General features: G+C 44.3%; 2 protein-coding genes across 2 annotated transcripts in view; both read left to right on the plus strand.

Moving 5' to 3' along the window:
* Nucleotides 1-346: 346 nt before the first annotated feature.
* The window catches only part of acsl3a (acyl-CoA synthetase long chain family member 3a), a gene marked incomplete at its 3' end in the record, with an annotated part of 143,872 nt that continues 123,300 nt past the window's right edge, over nt 347-20,918 (plus strand). Inside the window, exon 1 of the mRNA XM_084328095.1 lies at nt 347-478. The remainder of the gene's footprint in view (nt 479-20,918) is intronic.
* On the plus strand, nt 5,972-7,640 carry LOC311225004 (FACT complex subunit SSRP1-like; the record flags this gene model as incomplete). Its single annotated transcript, XM_084310193.1, is given in 2 exon segments — nt 5,972-7,038; nt 7,040-7,640. Coding segments are annotated over 2 exon segments (1,668 nt in total).

Raw genomic sequence — 20,918 nt, forward strand, 5'->3', positions numbered from 1 at the left:
TATCAAAAGCAGGTGCCAGGCTCTGAGGCTCACACAGTGTCTCCTCTCCCTTTTGAGCTACTGAATGCAATAATACCGGGACTCCTTTGACAGAATATGCTTTATTGTGAGCTGGTGTTTCGTGACTCTGTTCTTTGCTCGTTTACACACCCATCATCAAATCACCTCAAGTGGGTCCGACTGCGTGCGTGCGCTCCAGCAGCTGACCGCGAATAACCTCCGTTTCCATCGCGGGACCGGCCCCCAGCACGCGCCACCTCATCGAGTCCAATCAAAAAGCAGGGAATGCCCTCCGTTCAATAACACCATGACGACGCGCCTGTCACTTCCGGACCGAGAGAGCAGCGACCAATATCAGCATACACACTCAGCCCGATGCGGGAATTCAATTTCAATATACCTTCAAACGTGCCCCGAAATTAAATATTGTAAACGACTCGTACCCGTGCTCTGTCCGGCCAGAAGGAACACATCCAAGGTAAGTTTGTTTTACGCACGGAATTCGCCCTTTTTACACGTGTTTATGATGCTCGCGTGAGTCCAGATGTGGCGGATGCTGCTGTCTCTGTTGGAGAGCGTGAAGCCCCGGGTGGTAACAGTAGGCTAGTCGCTCAATATGATGAATTATAATGACGATGTTATGGCCTACACTTTTTCTAGCGTATTTCGTTGCAATGTGCATTCTCCGCTCAGTAACGTGTAGCTTGTTATTGTGTTCATTGATGAACCGGAATATTGAATAATTTATCAGTGTCGTATAGGCTTGATTGTGGCTCTCCTAGTAAGCAGAATGCTCATTAACAAATAGCACTGTCTAAAGTGTGATAATAAATACTCAAACCATTTTTGTCTGGCCCATATGTTCACTTCACATTCATGAACTGATAGTGACGCAAAATATAGCCTCTATAGGTCACACATTTTCAAAGACATCCTATATGCTGTGTGTGTTTTATCTCTATTTGCATTATTGACAGCCAGACACTGTCAAACCCCACATTTCCTGTAGCCTATATCAGCTAACACACACATCCTTCCAGGATTGGTCAAGACTGTCTCTTTCACAACATTACACTGCTTCCCTATTAATTTGTTCCCCCAGCATTTGAAACTGTTGGGTGGAAAAACCTAAACGTTTATCTAGTCTCCAGTCAAAGGGAAATGTGATGTTATCATCAGGCAAAACCTACCATGGCAAAGTCATACCTCCTTCAGAGCCAGGTGGAAACCATGCCGTGTTTTGGGCCTGTTTGCACTGCAGTGGATTTGCCCTTAGCAACTATTATCAAATCACGGAGGTCTATTAGAGTGTGGCTGTGTACACAGAGATGCTATTGTCTCTCACGATGGTCTGATACCGCTTCAGCACTCCCACAGACACACTGTGTCTCCCCCTGAAGTCGCTTGCGTCATTACAGTGTAATAATGGATTCTCAAGCATATGGGGGACATTTATGAATCCAACGTAGGCTGTTGAGTGAGGATGCATCGTGTTGTGGCGGACCTCAATTTAGTCATTCCGCCTGTGACCTGTGCCGTATTCTGTATTCAAATAGGCCATTAAATGGAATTTGTTATACCACAAGACCAATATAATAATGACAGTCTGGCTTAACAAGAAATTATCTTTGTGGTGCTCTAAATTAAAATCAAATATAAAAAATAAACAACAAAAAAACAGGTGGTGGTGGTTATCATACTATCAGGTACTGCTAGAAGCAAGCTAATGACCTACCTTGCGTCTAGCCTTGCGGTACCTATTGGTTTCAACTGGGGGATGCTACCAGTGTTAACAAGCCATTTTCAGGGCAGCTGAAGGCCAAAATGTAGAAACCTTTCTAAAAGTAGGTTAATCTAACGGTGTGTGTCACCGTTCGCACAGAAATGCAGAAATAAGCTGCAAGCTGTGCCACATAATCCAGACAATTGTGTTTTGTGCTCTCACCTCCAGCAAAGTCTGGTTTAGGCTAGGGGTGCACCGATATATCGGTCGGGTATCGGTATCGGCCGATAAGTGCCTTGTTGACTGCTATCGGCCTATCGGCCGATAAGCTCAAATGTGCCGATAGCAGTCGCCGATAACTAACCATCCATTTGTGTAGCGTCAAGACAAAAAAAAAAATTCACTCGCGACCTACCTGCACAACGCCCGCCGTCCGCCCCACACACACACAAGCTACTGCATCAAAGTTACTATTTATGATTAACAAGGCATTCGTTTTGTGGCATTAACGTTATATAGTTAGTGTTACACGGACAATAACATCAGCATATTATTATTACCCATAGCAGCAAGGCATTACTCCGAGTCCGTTCATAGCCGGGAGGCAGACGACTAACGTTACTGGTGAAAATGTGATTTACGTTGGAATACTCCTTTGCCAACTTGCTGTACTTTGCTTGCAGGTCTGCAGCCATTATTACTGGATTAAGAATAGCCGCCCCAACTTTAGCCAACGTAACGTTATGGCTAAACCTTTAACATTAGTTAACCCTAGCTTTCGGTTAGCTGTTCAATGCTAATGTAATAACACAACCAAGCGAATCCATCAGAGCTCCCCATCAACACCGCTCTGTCGGGAGGATGGCATTTAAGAAAGTATCTGCTGTTAAAATGACACAAACATTCGTTTTGTGGCATTAACGTTATTATAGTTAGTTACACGTTCAATTACATCAGCATAGTATTTACCCGAAGATAGCAAGCAAGCCGTGCATAGCTCGGTTACATTCCGTTGCTCATTCCGTACCAAACTACACATTCTGCAATCTGTTAATAAAGTTTTCAACCAGACAAATGTATAGAAAGGCTTTGTTTTATTATAACATTTGTTGCAGTAAAATCATTGTGTCTCGTTTGGCCATTCTGTGGAGCGCGCTGGTCGGCGGGCACTGCCGGGCAGCTAACTTATTAGCTTGTTGTGGTTCTGAGTTTGACTCGCATTCTCACAAGCAGATCAATGGCGGCATGCCCCGAAGTAGAAAAATGAATATTCGCTTGGTGGTAAGCAGGAGGTGGGTGCTAGCGGTGTGGCGTAATTGGCCGAATCGACTGTCAATCAAAATGGTTCCATTGCATTGGTTGAAAGCTCTGGTTGAGAGAATAGTATCCCGCTGCAGGCCGCCAGAATGGTTCCATTGCATTGGTTGAAAGCTCTGGTTGAGAAAATAGTATCCCTCTGCAGGCCGCCAGACGATACTGGGAGAGGGATCAGTGATACCATAAACATATTTCTTGATGTTTCCTTTTTTAAGTAAGTAAAGAGGCCTACAAATACAAACACACATACAAATATACAGTAGTTTCATTAAAAAAATTAAAAAAAAATTAAAAAAAAAATTAAAAAAAATATTAAAAAAAATTAAAAATACTTATTTTTTGCCACAATTATCGGTATCGGTATCGGTATCGGCCGATTGTGTTAGTTGAACAATCGGTATCGGTATCGGTGGCCAATTTTCATATCGGTGCACCCCTAGTTTAGGCAGACTCATAGCTTCTGCATAGCTATGCTTATGCCATTATTTAGACTGGGCAAATACATTTACACCAGGGGTGGGCAACCTTTTCAGGCATGATATCTACTTTGCCCTTTTTCCAGGCTGGAGAGATCTAACCGCCAGCCAAGCAGACAGAGTGAGAATTTGAGGTGTTATTATAGGCTGCTAATCAGAATAATGCAAACATTATAATGAGTCAATCATTTAATATGTGTGTATGTATACATATTATTAATATGCATTATTATATATCATAAATCCAGTCTGGAGCCTTATCTTACAGTTACAAATATGATTAGTTATGTACGTATGGTACAAGACAAAAAGCAGAGTATTGCCAAAAAGCTTGCAGAAGTTGTTTTAGTTCCTAGGATGAGGACCATAGAAGCAAATGTAATTTTAAGCATCAGTATGCATGGACTGCTTTAAAAATATATATATATATATGTTTACGATATGTTTATTTATTTTTTCCTTTAAAGCATCAGTCCACTTAGCAATCAAATAACACCAAGTCAGAAAAAGGCGCACACTGCCCCCCTAGCAACCCCCCCCCTCCCCCTCACCCACAAGCTTCAAAAACAACCCCTCCCCTCCAGTAAGAAATGCAGCCGTAGGCACATAAATCTACCCCCCCCCCCCCCCCCCGATTTAAAAAAATAAATAAAAGCCCTCAAGACTAGACCCCCCCCCCCACCCACCAGACTAGGACCACAACAAATTCCATATCTACACACCTTGATGTCTCTGCAGGTGCCCCTACATCCATACCAAACAATAAAATATTTAACGTTACATATTTTCTCATCAGAGAACAAATAACCACATTTGCATTTTCACAAATTTGCAATATATCCCCACCATGTGTGAAGATCTACAATACAATACATCAATTAGAAATTGCTTTAAAATAGAGTCACGTGGGTAGAGGCCTCAAATGGAATTACAGTGTTACAGGCAGCCATACTGGAAGAAAGAACTACAAACATTCCACGCGAGGCCTCTACCGCGCAGCCATACTGGAAGAAATAACTACAAACACTCCATGCGAGGCCTCCAACGCACGGCCATGGCATAAACAGGTTTTCTTTGTACATTATCCATTCACAGCATCTTTCTATGAATGACCAATGTATGCTTAATATATTGCAAATACTTGTTATGGGTAGACAAAGAATAAGAAGTGGTTTCAGAAGAAGCAAGATGTCATGTTTTGAATATCCAGATGGATTCAACAACAGCTTCTGCCAAGATCTTGGGGAAGACTTTACATTTATGATCACATTTGAACGGGCATACTGTAGGGCTGCACGATTAATCGTTTTTTAATCGAAATCGCGATTTGGAATGATGCAATTATCAAATCGCCAAGCCTGCAATTAAATTTTTTTTTTTTTTTTTTTTTTTTTTTTATTTAACTAGGAAGTCCCATTGAGATACAAGATCTCCTTTGCAAGGTAGACCTGGCCAAGATGACAGCAATAACATTTGCAATACATCACACAGCAATAAAATGTGCGATACATCACACAAGAACATAATAAATGTGCATGTATACAATACATCACATGTAAACACAAAGCAGAATAGTCTACATGATAGTAAAAGTGTATAATACAGGGTAATACAGTAATTTTGCAGTTGGGACCCGACTACAGAAAGCAGCAACATTCTTCTTGTAATTTTTTTTTTAAATATGTTATAATCGCATCGCAAATCGCAATCGCAATATCTGTCAGAATAATCGCAATTAGATTATTTCCCAAAATCGTGCAGCCCTAGAATACTGCAGTCCTTGTGTAACCCAGGGTCCAGATTCATAACTAGCATAGGAACATAAATAGTTAATGTTAGTAGGTAAGAACTTTCTAGAAAGTAAAACATTCTAGGACCAGACTCCCCAGAACCCCATAGGATTGTGATAATGTAGTCCTGGGATAATATGCACAGGGACGTGCATTAGGATAGAAGGGGAGAATGTAACCCAGGGTTCAGATTCATAATTATCAAAGGAACATAAATAGTTCCTGTTTATCTGTGAGCTACCACTTCCTGTTTTACCATGAGGTCCCACTTCCTGTATATAGAATGTAAACCAGCGTATGATGTCATGATAGAAGGTTCTGGAACCTTTGTGATGTCATCCTATGATGTCATATAGAACGTTCCGGAACATCTTGGTTTCCTATAAATACAGCTAGCTCTCAAGAAGCCAGCTCTCTTACTCCTCGACCTCCGAACCAGCAACATCGCCCAGACGGACCGGACTAACCAACCGACTGGAAGCCGCAAGTCTCAACCAGCATCCCGGAGCAGGCCAGACCACCCATCACCAAGTGTGCCTAGCTGGATCGATACCCGATGGCGAGCCAACCCCGGAACATTTGATATACCTCCAGACTAATGCCAGCCTGATGCTCAACTATTGCTTAACTAACAGTCCGAGCATCAGTCGTTGCCGGTGGCCGAGATGGGAGACACACTGGAGTTCAATGAGATCTACCAGGAATCCAAGGGCTCTTGGAATGACGAGCGCCTGCGGTTCAACAAGCAGAATGTGATTTATAAGAGCAGTAAGACCGGCAGGACGGATAACATCCCAGCCGCAGATCTCAACCTGGCCCAGTGGAGACGTGTGTGTCTGGGCCACGGCATCAAGCTCGGCACCAGCACCGGACACATCTACAAATACGACGGCTTCAGGGACACAGATTTTGAGAAAATCTCAGAATTCTTCAAGACCAACTATAAGGTGGAGTTGACGGAGAAGGACTTGTCCGTTAAGGGCTGGAACTGGGGCACTGCTAAATTCTCAGGACCTCTGTTGTCGTTTGACATCAACGACAACGCTGCGTTTGAGGTGCCCCTGTCCAGCGTGTCCCAGTGCGCCACGGGGAAGAACGAGGTGACACTGGAGTTCCACCAGAACGACGACGCAGAGGTGTCGCTCATGGAGGTCCGCTTCTACGTCCCGCCGGGCCCGTCCGACGAGGGCCAGGACCCCGTGGAGGCTTTTGCTCAGAACGTTCTGTCCAAGGCGGATGTCATCCAGGCCACAGGAGATGCTGTTTGTGTCTTCAAAGAGCTGCAGTGTCTCACGCCCAGAGGAAGATACGACATTCGTATCTACCCGAGCTTCCTGCATCTCCACGGTAAGACGTTTGACTACAAGATCCCCTACACCACCGTGCTGCGCCTCTTCCTGCTGCCTCACAAGGACCAGAGGCAGATGTTCTTTGTGATCAGTCTGGATCCTCCTATCAAACAGGGACAGACTCGTTACCACTTCCTCATCCTGCTGTTCTCTAAGGAAGAGGAGCTCAGCCTCACCCTCAACATGAGCGAGGAGGAGGTGGAGCGTCGCTTTGAGAGTAAACTCAGTAAGAACATGTCTGGTTCTCTGTATGAGATGGTCAGCAGGGTGATGAATGCTCTGGTCAACCGCAAGATCACCGTGCCAGGAAACTTCATGGGGCACTCAGGGGCCCAGTGCATCACCTGCTCCTACAAGGCTTCTTCTGGCCTCCTCTACCCACTGGATCTACGTGCACAAGCCCCCCGTGCACCTGCGCTTCGAGGAGATCTCCTGTGTGAACTTTCCCCGAGGCACCACCACCACACGCTCCTTCGACTTCGAGATCGAGACCAAGCAGGGCAGCCAGTACACCTTCAGCAGTATCGAGAAGGAAGAGTACGGTAAACTGTTCGACTTCGTCAACGCCAAGAAACTGAACATCAAGAACAGAGGATTCAAGGAGGGCATGAAAGGCAAAAACAAAGAGTACAGCGACTCTGACGAGGACCAGCACGACGCCTACCTGGAGAGGATGAAGGCAGAGGGCAAGATCCGGGAAGAGGGTGACGCCAGCGAGGAGGACTCAGAAGGCGAGAGTGACGAGTCTTTCAACCCCGGAGAGGAGGGTGACGAAATTGCAGAAGAGTACGACAGTAACGCCTCTGAGAGCGAGAGCAGCGAAGGAGGAGACGGCAGTGATGATGAGGGGAAGACGAAGAAAGCAAAGATACCCAAAATAGTGAAGGAGAAGAAGGCGAGGAAGCCCCGTAATGAGAGAAAAGCAAAGAGCCGATCAATACCCGCCGATCAATACCCGATGGCGAGCCAACCCTGGAACATTTGATATACCTCCAGACTAATGCCAGCCTGATGCTCAACTATTGCTTAACTAACAGTCCGGTAGGATTGAACTGAACGAGACTACAAGGACTTCCAAGGGAGTCGATCCCGTTCATCTTGTGTTATTTTGATATTGTATTTTGTATTTGATTTGATTTAACTTGATAGATGGATACAGATATTCTCCTATAAGAATTAGAGGATAAATGCTACCACCGTATGATGTTATAATAGAACCTTCTAGAACATAGAACCTTCTAGACCGTTTGTGGTGATGTCATAATAGAACCTTCTAGATGACATCTCGATTATAGCCGAATCACTTCCTGTGAAGAAAAAGAGTTTAAAGGGCCAATTCACCTAATAAGGTATTTGCATTCCCTGATAAACGAATATAGAGTTACCGATGATAACCTCAGAGACATCTGAACGAACCCCAATGTGTTGATCCAATCGACCTAGGCCTTGATATCGACCTAACCCTCCCGCAAGGAGAGGTTACTGACCTAATCTAAAAGGGATACTTCAAAGCATAACTTGTACTTTACGTATGTATGTATTATTACTGTTTATCTAGCGCGCTTTTAATTAAAACACCGGTTATTGTTATAACTCTGCCTCTGGTGACGGTCTACTATTCTTTTAATTGTGCATATTACTCCTTGTCGCATTCGAACCTAGAACTGTGCCCGTGGCAAACAGCTGTTACTGTTATTAACACAAGTGCTACACTTGCATGAGGCATAGTAAACCCATCCAAAAAAAAAAACATCAACAACATTAACTTACATCGTCAACCTGCTATAAAATCTGTCCTATGTATTGCCTAAATCCAGACCAGCATTTATCAAAGAGATGTAGTTTTCTTTTGAGATTGAACATAATTTTCTCTGATGCCATGTATGAAGAAATTTCACTAAGCCACATAGATAAGGGGGGGAATCAACACTCTTCCACAGCAAGGCAATACACTTATTACCAGCAATCATGGCCAATTTGATGAACCGCACCTTGTTTCTCTTATCAGGAGAGATGTCAGACATGTCGCCTAATAAAGCTAATTTAGGTGTACAAGGGATCTCAAACCCAGTGATCTCTTCGAGAGTCTCCCATATTGAGCCCCAGTAAGGTCCTAGTTTGTTACATTCCCAAAACACGTGGATAAGGCTACCTGTTTCAGTTCAGCACCTAGGGCAAAGGTCAGAGATCGAGTCATTCATCCTGTGAAGTCTTTCTGGCGTAAAATAGATTCTATGGATAATCTTAAATTGCATACGTTTATGTCGAGTGTTATATGAAAAGGATAATGCATAATGATTCCCATTCGTCATCTTCAAAAGTACAGTCCAAGTCCCGCTCCCATTTGGTTCTAGCGTTTAGGGGTTTTGTTTCAGTAAAGGTCAAAATTATATTATTATGTTAATGATAGGATGCCTCTGGGGTGTATGACGCCTTTTAGAATATTGTCAATGGGGAGGGGCTTTAGGAGAGTGGAGCTGCACGGTGGCGTAGTGGTAACACTGTCGCCTCACAGCAAGAAGGTCCAGGGTTCGATTCCCGCTTGGGGACCAGGTTTCCGCGATGCCAGGTACCCACGTGGGTGATCTCCCGGGCCTTTCTGTGTGGAGTTTGCATGTTCTACATGCAAAACAACAGATCGCTAACGCTGTTGCGTCCGTGACGAAGACGGGCAGGAGCACTTGGATGGTCCCCGGGCGTGGCTCATGCCGCAGCCCTCGTCTGCTCCCGGCGGCCCTTGGAGAATGGATTTGAGAGAGATGTGCCAACCAGTCTCACTTGGAGCACGCACTGTACTATATATGCGCACTGCCAGTCAGGCTTATATGCGGAGATATCCAGACTCTAGATCTATTTGCAGAGCCAGATGAGTGGCTGCTTAACCGTTAAGTATTTCCCAACCTACTGTGCGATTGAAGTTATCGATATCGGGGTCAAAAAATCAATATCGTGCACCCCTAGTAAGAACAGATTTGGACTTTAAGAACGGCTTGATGAATGTGGCGGTGGCTTTTCTCATTGTTCTCTTATCAGACAGGTAAGCAAGAATATAAGAAAAATAATAAGAGAGTATTATTGAATGAGGCCCATTGTTTAACTTTTTGCATCCGTACATTTCCGTTTTATACCTTTTTGAATAGAGTATGGTTTGGGTGCTTTTGAGTAATTCCAGGAAAAAGATGAGAGAAAGGCATTTTAGTGTAATCCAGTCATCATGTTGTAATTTTCCAGCTAATTATCTAATCATCCTGAAATCAATGCTAGATTATCATTATTATATCTCGTCGTGCATACATGAAATGGCCCTCGTAGCGGGGCGCTCCCCCCCCCCCCCACCGCAGTCAACGGTAATAAGCGCATACACCTACACACAGATAGCTTTGATCGCGGTAGAAAGAAATATCAGATCAACGCAAGGTTTTATATATAGTGTCCTTACCTGGGATCCGCCCCTTCCTGACAAAAGAAGCCACCCAACTCCTCGTCCAATCAACAGTCATCTCCCGCCTCGACTACTGCAACGCACTGCTCGCTGGCTTCCCGGCCACTGCCACTAAGCCTCTTCAACTCATTCAGAACGCAGCGGCCCGCCTGATCTCAAACCTACCGAAGTCGGCCCATGTCACCCCACTTCTTAGGGACCTGCACTGGCTCCCCATTGCTGCACGAATCCGCTTCAAGGCCCTCGACCTAGCATAGGTAACCGCTCCCGCCTACCTCCCGCTCCCGCCTACCTCCGGTCAATGGTCTCTAACTACACACCCTCAAGACCCCTACGCTCTGCATCTTCTGGCCGCCTCAGACCTACTCCTATCCAAGCTCCGGGAGGGTCATCAAAGAGAAGTCGCCTATTCTCAGTCCTTGCCCCACAATGGTGGAATGAACTACCCACCCCAGTTAGGACAGCCGAATCACGTCCAATCTTTCGCCGTTGACTAAAGACGCACTTCTTCAACCATTATCTAAAAAGAAAAAAAAAGAAGAAATCTAACCCTAACTCAGTGGCGGCTCTACCACTAGGGGCGCTAGGGCGCCGACCCACCTGTTAATTGAGAGAAGAAGAAAAAAAACGTTTTAGTTTTTTGTTTTATAGCCCTATAAATAATATAAACATGTTTAAAATGAATAATATTTACTCATTTTAAGTGTTTGTGTTTCCAATGCACAATATAACTTAATTTTACAAAGATTAATAATAGTTTTCCTGAACAGGAAGTGACGATTCTGTCTGATATAGACCTTTTCATTACGTAGCCGCAGGCATTTCTCCTCGCCGTATTTCTCTCTGGGCTAGGCGCAATTGCGCCTGGAGTGCGCGTGCCCGCCGTGCACTGGTTCATCGCTGTATCCGTCGCAGCCACGCGCTTTGCGTTGAATATGATGTATTATGATGGAACTCGGGCGCTGGTTTGAAACGACCTAGCAAGCAGCCGAGCGTCTAAAAGCTCTCTGATTGGCCGACGCGGTACTTTCCGTAACCGCAGTTTGCAACATGAGTTTATGCTGTTGTTGTGTTGTGTGATGCAGATATTTGTCTTGGAGCGTGATGGCAAGTTCTTTCAACGGTTAGGCTTAGGCACTCTTTCAAAGTTGGTTAAGGTTAGAGTTTGTCTTAGAGCATGGCGATAGAACACCAGGTAGTTTGCAGGCTGTTCGAGGCGGAAATGGACAAAGACACAGCTCTTCACTCACACAGTACTTGTTGGCTAACAACAAGCTATATATGGATGCAGTGTGGAGGGACGTGCATGGACAATGGATGGACATCAACACAGGCTGGATGGACAATGCCATGGAGTGGATATACTTTATCAACAAGCCAACAACAAGGTAGATTAGCGATCTTAACTCTAGTTTAATACATGATACGTTGTCTACTGATGCCGCATAATCGTTGTAACGTTACAGCTTTCAGCTAACGTTAGCTACTGCTAGCTGTTAGCTCCGTTATCTTAGCTGGCCACTTTTATAATTACTGCATGGAAACGGAGTAACGTTAACGTTTAAACGTTATGTCGAGGTCATACAATACTACAGTCGACATAAGGTTAACGTTACCCCGTTTCCATGAAGTGTTTAAATAGCAGCAATCTTGTTGAAAATGTAACTTTACTAAAATGCTCTCTCTCTCTCTCTCTCTCTCTCTCTCTCTCTCTCTCTCTCTCTCTCTCTCTAATTTCGCCGCGTGTGGGGCATAACCACTCAGACAATGAATGGTAACTTGTTTAAAATGACGAGACATACAAATGTGGTTATAATTGAATGGATCTGACATCATCTGAGAGAGAGAGAGAGAGCGAGAGAGAGAGAGAGAGAGAGAGCTGTGCGTGTGCGTGTTTGTGTTGGGCTATTGGAAACGTGGTTGCATTTGACTGACTGATCATATATTGATCGATGGCAATGGTGATAATATTCGCCAATGCGTGCCTTGTACATGTTTGCAAAATGTTTGGTATAGCGCCCCTAGTGGCGAAGCATCCACGAGCCGCTACTGCCCTAACTAACCATACTGTCATGCACTTGTCCTAATAAACTAACCTACACTGTAGCACTCAACACTTTGATGAACATTGTTGCTCAGCTGATAGAGTTGTGCCCTTCCTGATGGCTTGTCGTACAGAACTTGTAAGTCGCTTTGGATAAAAGCGTCAGCTAAATGACTAAATGTAAATGTAAATCTGATGTAATGCAGAAAAAAGAATCCAATTATAATCTGATCGCTATTCCAGTTATCCACAGTGATCATGTTCCCGACATTACAGAGCGTTACACATGGATGGGCGGGCGGGGTTAGTATTCCATGTCGTCGTTGTAAAGGCCTGGCTCGCCTGAGTATTTAGAAGATCGGCTCTTAAAACACACCAGCCCATTTCCAATGGAATGCAATAGCTCCGCAAGGCAGTAGAGGGCGGTGTTGACCGTCTGCCAGCTCAGACAGGGTCTGAAGCAGTGATGGGCAATTCATTTTTACAAGGGGCCACATAAGAAACCTGAACTGTGTTGGAGGGCCGAACCAATGATAACTTGAACTTAATTCTGCTCAATATTCATTATCTCCCATTGTAAAAAGTAGTAAATTATATATTTTGATTAGCTGCTACTGGTAATCAGAAGATTCAATAAACATAGAAATATAGAAGTAATAAACAGTTAAAAACTAAAACAATCATTACATCAGTGTTCCATTTTATTTTCAACTTGTTAATCTTCACAAACACTGTATGTTAAAACTAAGACATGCAATTTATAAACTTTATACAAAAAGCAATACATGCTTTAGATTTTCAACCCGAGATGTAGTACTGTACTATATCGCGAACATCGAGTATTAGTTTATATGGCACCGCCCGCGGCCGAGAGACACTCGCAGTGCTTTCCTCGAGAAGGGACGAGCTAATAGGCTAACGTTAGTGTACTGGTCCCGACTGTAGCAGGGACGGCGGAGCTAATAGGCTAACGTTAGTGTACTGGTCCCGACTGTAGCAGGGACGGCGGAGCTAATAGGCTAACGTTAGTGTAGTGGTCCCGACTGTAGCAGGGACGGCGGAGCTAATAGGCTAATGTTAGTGTACTGGTCCCGACTGTAGCAGGGACGGCGGAGCTAATAGGCTAACGTTAGTGTAGTGGTCCCCACTGTAGCCGGGAGGACGGCGTAGCTAATAGGCTAACGTTAGTGTAGTGGTCCCGACTGTAGCCGGGAGGACGGCGTAGCTAATAGGCTAACGTTAGTGTACTGGTCCCAACTGTAGCAGGGACGGCGGAGCTAATAGGCTAACGTTAGTGTACTGGTCCCGACTGTAGCAGGGACGGCGGAGCTAATAGGCTAACGTTAGTGTAGTGGTCCCCACTGTAGCAGGGACGGCGGAGCTAATAGGCTAACGTTAGTGTACTGGTCCCGACTGTAGCAGGGACGGCGGAGCTAATAGGCTAACGTTAGTGTACTGGTCCCTACTGTAGCAGGGACGGCGGAGCTAATAGGCTAACGTTAGTGTACTGGTCCCGACTGTAGCAGGGACAGCGGAGCTAATAGGCTAACGTTAGTGTACTGGTCCCGACTGTAGCAGGGACGGCGGAGCTAATAGGCTAACGTTAGTGTACTGGTCCCGACTGTAGCAGGGACGGCGGAGCTAAAAGGCTAACGTTAGTGTACTGGTCCCGACTGTAGCAGGGACGGCGGAACTAATAGGCTAACGTTAGTGTAGTGGTCCCGACTGTAGCAGGGACGGCGGAGCTAATAGGCTAACGTTAGTGTACTGGTCCCGACTGTAGCAGGGACGGCGGAGCTAATAGGCTAACGTTAGTGTACTGGTCCCGACTGTAGCAGGGACGGCGGAGCTAATAGGCTAACGTTAGTGTACTGGTCCCGACTGTAGCAGGGACGGCGGAGCTAATAGGCTAACGTTAGTGTACTGGTCCCGACTGTAGCAGGGACGGCGGAGCTAATAGGCTAACGTTAGTGTACTGGTCCCGACTGTAGCAGGGACGGCGGAGCTAATAGGCTAACGTTAGTGTAGTGGTCCCGACTGTAGCAGGGACGGCAAAGCTAATAGGCTAACGTTAGTGTACTGGTCCCAACTGTAGCAGGGCGGAGCTATAGGCTAACGTTAGTGTACTGGGCCCGAGTGTAGCAGGGACGGCGGAAAAGCGGTCAAAGCGGACTAAAGGGTTAAATCAAGCATTTTTAAGTGCTTTAGAGGAAATGTCAAAATATCGCGATATATATCGTGTATCGTGATATGGCCAAAAAATATCGCGATATCATTTAGAGGCCATATCGCCCAGCCCTACTAGGTACTAGGGAAATGGAGTTCCAAGACTTTGGGCGGGATCCACAAAGAATGGATTGCGCGGTGCTAATTGCACCCTTACACATCATCACAACATTCTGTTAAACAGGCTCAGAGATTGGGTGGGTGTCACAGGGAGTGCACTTGAGTGGTTTAAGTCATATCTCTCAGGTAGATGTTTCTCAGTCGGAGTAGGCCCCCATGTATCTGAGTCTGTTACCCTTTTCTGTGGGGTCCCCCAGGACGCCTATTCTTTAATTGGAGCCGAAGAGTGCTGCCGAGTGCTTCCGCGTTTTCCGCGATTGGCTGCGACACGCCCCGCGGCGGAGCGGCAGAGCTTGCGGCATTTAGGGATGGGTACCTTTCACATTTGAACCGATACCGGTACCGGTACCGGTACCTGTGAATCGATACCGGTACCCAACGGTACCTTTTTTCTGTACTTTAGTCTCAAGAAATTTAATTTACCTACCTCAGTCGTAAAAAAAAAAATCCAAACTTCAAATAACTACAATTTAGACAGTTTTCGGCTTGTCATTGCTCCGACTGCTTTGTTGTTGAATCAAGTCAAATCCTAGGTAAGCATATATTGTGCGTGTTAACGTTGACATGAAAATAAAAAAGTAAAAAAAAAAAATAAAAAAGTAAAAAAAAAAAATTATATATATTTTTTTTTTTGGTTTCTCGCTTGATTCGATACTCGGTAGTACCGACGTGTTTCGGTTCGGTACCTCAAAAGTACCGAATTCGGTACCCATCCCTAGCGGCATTATGTAGCCGTAATCCCAGATGTTTTTCCATCGACGCTTAGCTCAACTGGTACGCCGCCGTGCTGTGGAGCCTGCGGTGTGGTTGGTCACAAGTTTTTCTTTTTTACGTTTATCATCTCTCGCTATAAACGTGCATTCTTCCACTGGTTAAGGTTAGGCATTCTTTCGGAGTTGGTTAAGGTTAGGGTTAAGTTAAGGTTAGGCATTATTTCGGAGTTGGTTAAGGTTAGGGTTAAGTTAAGGTTAGGGAGGGTTAAGGTTAGGCATTCTTTCTGAGTTGGTTAGGGTTAAGTTAAGGTTAGGCATTATTTCGGAGTTGGTTAAGGTTAGGGTTAAGTTAAGGTTAGGGAGGGTTAAGGTTAGGCATTAATTCGGAGTTGGTTAAGGTTAGGGTTTGTCACAGAGAATGCCTGTCTGTCTTTCTTGACGTGGAGGATGCAGCCTATTTCCGCACTGCCGCTCTCTCGCGCTGCCGCGGTCACATGGGCGTCATGGCCAATCAGAGAAACGCGACGCACTCTTCGGCTGTGATAAATATAGACGCCCCCAGGACTTGGTACTTGGTCCGATTTTATTTTCACTGTATTTGCTCCCATTAGGACACATTATTAACACTTTTAAAGGCATCTCCTACCACCTTTATGCGGATGATATCCAGCTGTATTGCTCTTTTAACCCTGATTGCCCTGATGATTTTAATTTTAATTAGGGCTGGGCGATATGGCCTAAATATGATATCACGATATTTTCTGACCTTTCGGCGATACACGATACGCATCACAATGTTTTTCTTTTTTTCCCCAAACAATTCATTATGATGCTTACCAAGACAGTATTTGAGTTTGCAAGCTAACATTAAAGACAAAATAAAATACCCATGCATTTAGCATTTTTATATTATATATTAGATTTAGATTATTGGATTATTAGATTATATATTGCATATATTTAGCAATGAGATATTATATGATTTAGATATGAAATATGATGAATTGAAAATGGGGGACCCTGATGTAAACAAGACTAAAGTCTTTCTCTGGTCTGCATCCTCCAGTCCAGTGGTTCCCAACCTAGACAGTTTTCGGCTTGTCATTGCTCCGACTGCTTTGTTGTTGAATCAAGTCAAATCCTAGGTAAGCATATATTGTGCGTGTTAACGTTGACATGAAAAGAAAAAAGTAAAAAATAAAAAAATAAAAGTAAAAAAAAAAAATTATATATATTTTTTTTTTGGTTTCTCGCTTGATTCGATACTCGGTAGTACCGACGTGTTTCGGTTCGGTACCTCAAAAGTACCGAATTCGGTACCCATCCCTAGCGGCATTATGTAGCCGTAATCCCAGATGTTTTTCCATCGACGCTTAGCTCAACTGGTACGCCGCCGTGCTGTGGAGCCTGCGGTGTGGTTGGTCACAAGTTTTTCTTTTTTACGTTTATCATCTCTCGCTATAAACGTGCATTCTTCCGCTGGTTAAGGTTAGGCATTCTTTCGGAGTTGGTTAAGGTTAGGGTTAAGTTAAGGTTAGGCATTATTTCGGAGTTGGTTAAGGTTAGGGTTAAGTTAAGGTTAGGGAGGGTTAAGGTTAGGCATTCTTTCTGAGTTGGTTAGGGTTAAGTTAAGGTTAGGCATTATTTCGGAGTTGGTTAAGGTTAGGGTTAAGTTAAGGTTAGGGAGGGTTAAGGTTAGGCATTAATTCGGAGTTGGTTAAGGTTAGGGTTTGTCACAGAGAATGCCTGTCTGTCTTTCTTGACGTGGAGGATGCAGCCTATTTCCGCACTGCCGCTCTCTCGCGCTGCCGCGGTCACATGGGCGTCATGGCCAATCAGAGAAACGCGACGCACTCTTCGGCTGTGATAAATATAGACGCCCCCAGGACTTGGTACTTGGTCTGATTTTATTTTCACTGTATTTGCTCCCATTAGGACACATTATTAACACTTTTAAAGGCATCTCCTACCACCTTTATGCGGATGATATCCAGCTGTATTGCTCTTTTAACCCTGATTGCCCTGATGATTTTAATTTTAATTAGGGCTGGGCGATATGGCCTAAATATGATATCACGATATTTTCTGACCTTTCGGCGATACACGATACGCATCACAATGTTTTTCTTTTTTTCCCCAAACAATTCATTATGATGCTTACCAAGACAGTATTTGAGTTTGCAAGCTAACATTAAAGACAAAATAAAATACCCATGCATTTAGCATTTTTATATTATATATTAGATTTAGATTATTGGATTATTAGATTATATATTGCATATATTTAGCAATGAGATATTATATGATTTAGATATGAAATATGATGAATTGAAAATGGGGGACCCTGATGTAAACAAGACTAAAGTCTTTCTCTGGTCTGCATCCTCCAGTCCAGTGGTTCCCAACCTTTTTCCCCCCAGGGACCCCCAAACATCTCTGATGAAATTCGCGGACCCCCTCCTAATAAGATACCATAAAATACTTAATTTTTTTTCATTTTAATAACAAACTGCTTATACACAGGCATATGCATCACAATTAGACCCACTATGCTTCTTTGACTTGTGCCTTCAATCAACAAATCTCATCTTGCACCATATGCATTTCAAAATGTTTGGCCAATATTCAAATGCTGTATTCATCCTCTCAAATCAGGCCCTAATGGTGAACGGTTTGCATTTATGGAACAAATCAATGCAACAAATTAAACTAAATATGAGACAGGAAATTCCAATCAGTAGCAGAGAGAATCTGTCCTAGCTGGGTTTAATACCTTTTTTTGTCATTTTAATAACAAACTGCTTATACACAGGCATATGCATCACAATTAGACCCACTATGCTTCTTTAACTTGTGCCTTCAATCAACAAATCTCATCTTGCACCATATGCATTTCAAAATGTTTGGCCAATATTCAAATCCTGTATTCATCCTCTCAAATCAGTCCCTAATGGTGAACGGTTTGCATTTATGGAACAAATCAATGCAACAAATTAAACTAAATATGAGACAGGAAATTCCAATCAGTAGCAGAGATAATCTGTCCTAGCTGGGTTTAATACCTTTTTTTTGTCATTTTAATAACAAACTGCTTATACACAGGCATATGCATCATAATTAGACCCACTATGCTTCTTTGACTTGTGCCTTCAATCAACAAATCTAATCTTGCACCATATGTATTTCAAAATTTTGGCCAATATTCAAATCCTGTATTCATCCTCTCAAATCAGGCCCTAATGGTGAACGGTTTGCATTTATGTTGAATGAAGTAAGAATCCACTGCAGTAAAAATATCCTCACCTCGAGTGGTGGTAGTAAGGTTGACTGACATGAGAATGTCCTGCTTCAGATCCTCATTTTCAATATATTGCACATAAACGATGAGCACAGCCTCGTCTGCGACAGTTGTAGTTTCATCAAGTTGTATGGCAAATGGACCCTTTATTTTTTATTTTTTTTTATTGGTCTTTTTCCCCCTCCATTTTCCTCCGATTTTCTCCCATCCCAATGTTAGTCGTATGCCAATTCCCAGTCCCTTCCTGGTCGCTGCGCTTTACCCCCCACAGTCAGATCATTTGGGAGAGTGGAGGCTACCACGTGCTTCCTCCGACACACGTCCAGCCAATCACCGCTTCTTTTCACCTGGCAGCGCGGATTCTCATTGAGAGGGCGTAGCGTGTGGGAGGACCACACTATCCCCCTCACGTCCAATCCGCGCTTAGCAGGCGCCCCGACCGAACTGTAGGAGTCGCTGTTTACAACGACCCGGACCCACCCCGCCAGCTTCTCCCACCCTCTGATACAGCCAATTGTATCAGTGCAGACGGCCAGCCAAGCTGGTGACAACCCCGGAGCTGTGAGCTGGATTCGAACAGGCGAACCAAGCTCACAGCTCCGGGGCTGGTGACGAACGCAATCTCCGCTCGACCACCTAACCGCCCTCAAATGGACCCTTTCTAAGCTTTTCTGACAGCTGCTGCTCGCAATCACTTGACATCTTATCAATTCGGTCTTTCACTACATTGTTCGAGAGTGGTACTGATTTTAGTTTATCCGCCACCTGTGGGCTGCACAGTTTCTAAACCATTTTGATGCAGGCTGGTTTGATGAGCTGCTCGCCAATATTGTGCGGTTTCTTTGCTTTTGCAATTAAAAGCGAACACTCAAAGGAGGCTTCGGTAGCCTTCTGTAAATCACTGCCACCCCTGCTCCACGCTACTCTAACATCAACAGGCTTGTTCGCCTTGAGAGACTGTTCTTTCCTCCGAAAAAAGTCTGGATCCTTCCCAACGGTTTCTGGGTGCTTAGACGCCTGATGTCTCTTCAGCTTGCTGGGCTTCAGGCTCGAGTTTGCCAACTTTTCTCCACAAATCACACACTCAGGTCGTTTGTCTGGTCCCTCAGTGAAGCCCATGGTGATGTAATTTTCGCGATTGCTGTAGGTCCTAACTTTTTTTGCAGATGAGCTGCCGTCATCTCCTTTTCGTTTGTCACACATTTTCGCCTCTGGCGGCTGACTGCAGACGAGCCGAGAAAGTTAACTAGCGTGCTAGGCTAGCTACAGAAAGTGATACAGTCAACTGATTCGCGTTTTAGCGGCTACCCGGTAGCCTACTGTTAACGTTCAAAAATCATGTCTAGATGTTTATTTATCTTTATTTTTTATTGTAGTGGAGAGACTATTCATGCTGATGATAAAAAAAAAATAATAAAAAAAAAAAAAATACCTCAAATCATCTGTGGTCTGGCGGACCCCCTGCGCCCCCTGGCGGACCCCCAGGGGGTCCGCGGACCCCAGGTTGGGAATCACTGCTCCAGTCCACTGTTGTTGTATTGAGCTGTACTGTATTGTACCCATGCTGCAATCTGTTAATAACGTTTTCATTCATTCAGACGGCAAACAGAATCATTTTGATTGACAGTCGAGTCTGCCAATTACGTCACACCGCTTGCACCCGCCCTGCTGTTCTTAGCACCAATCGGCAAGCGCGTATTAATTTTTTACTTCCGCCATTGGAGAGCTCAATGACAACAACAATGGTAGCGGTAGCTCCCCGCGGCCGACGTTTAGCTTTTAGCTCCGCAGGATGACTAAACGACTGTAGGCATAATGATTTTACTGCAACGGATGTTATAATAAAAGCCTTTCCATACATCTGTCTGATTGAAAACTTTATTAACAGACCGCAGAATGGGCACAACTGAGTCAACTGAGATATGAACGACTAATGCTTGCTATATCTAGGTCGACCTCGGACGTTGCTATGTAAATACGCTGATGTTATTGAACGTGTAACTATATAACGTTAATGCCACAAAACGAATGCCTTTGTTATCATAAGTAGTAACTTTGATGCAGTAGTGTGTGTGTGGGGCGGCGCTGTTCAAAAGTTTCAACGTGTGGACCAGATTGACGCGACACAATCCTCTTGGGCAAAACATCACAATATCCACGATACGTTTAAAAAGTGTATCGTTAATGAACTGTACCCGATATTTATATAATATCGTCATATCGCCCAGCCCTAATTCTAATTGTATTGTTTTAAATGAGTGTCTGTTGGCCATTAAGGCCTGGTTAGCTAGCAACTTCCTCCAGCTAAATGAGGCCAAAACCGAGGTGTTCATCATGGCCTCTGATGGCGTTGCATCCAGGGTGGCTGGTTGCCTTGGGTCCCTAGAAACATATGTGAGCCCCAACCTCAGGAACCTTGG

This window comes from Notolepis coatsorum (assembly GCF_963971535.1).
Source record: "Notolepis coatsorum genome assembly, chromosome: 1".
Taxonomy (NCBI): Eukaryota; Metazoa; Chordata; class Actinopteri; order Aulopiformes; family Paralepididae; genus Notolepis; species Notolepis coatsorum.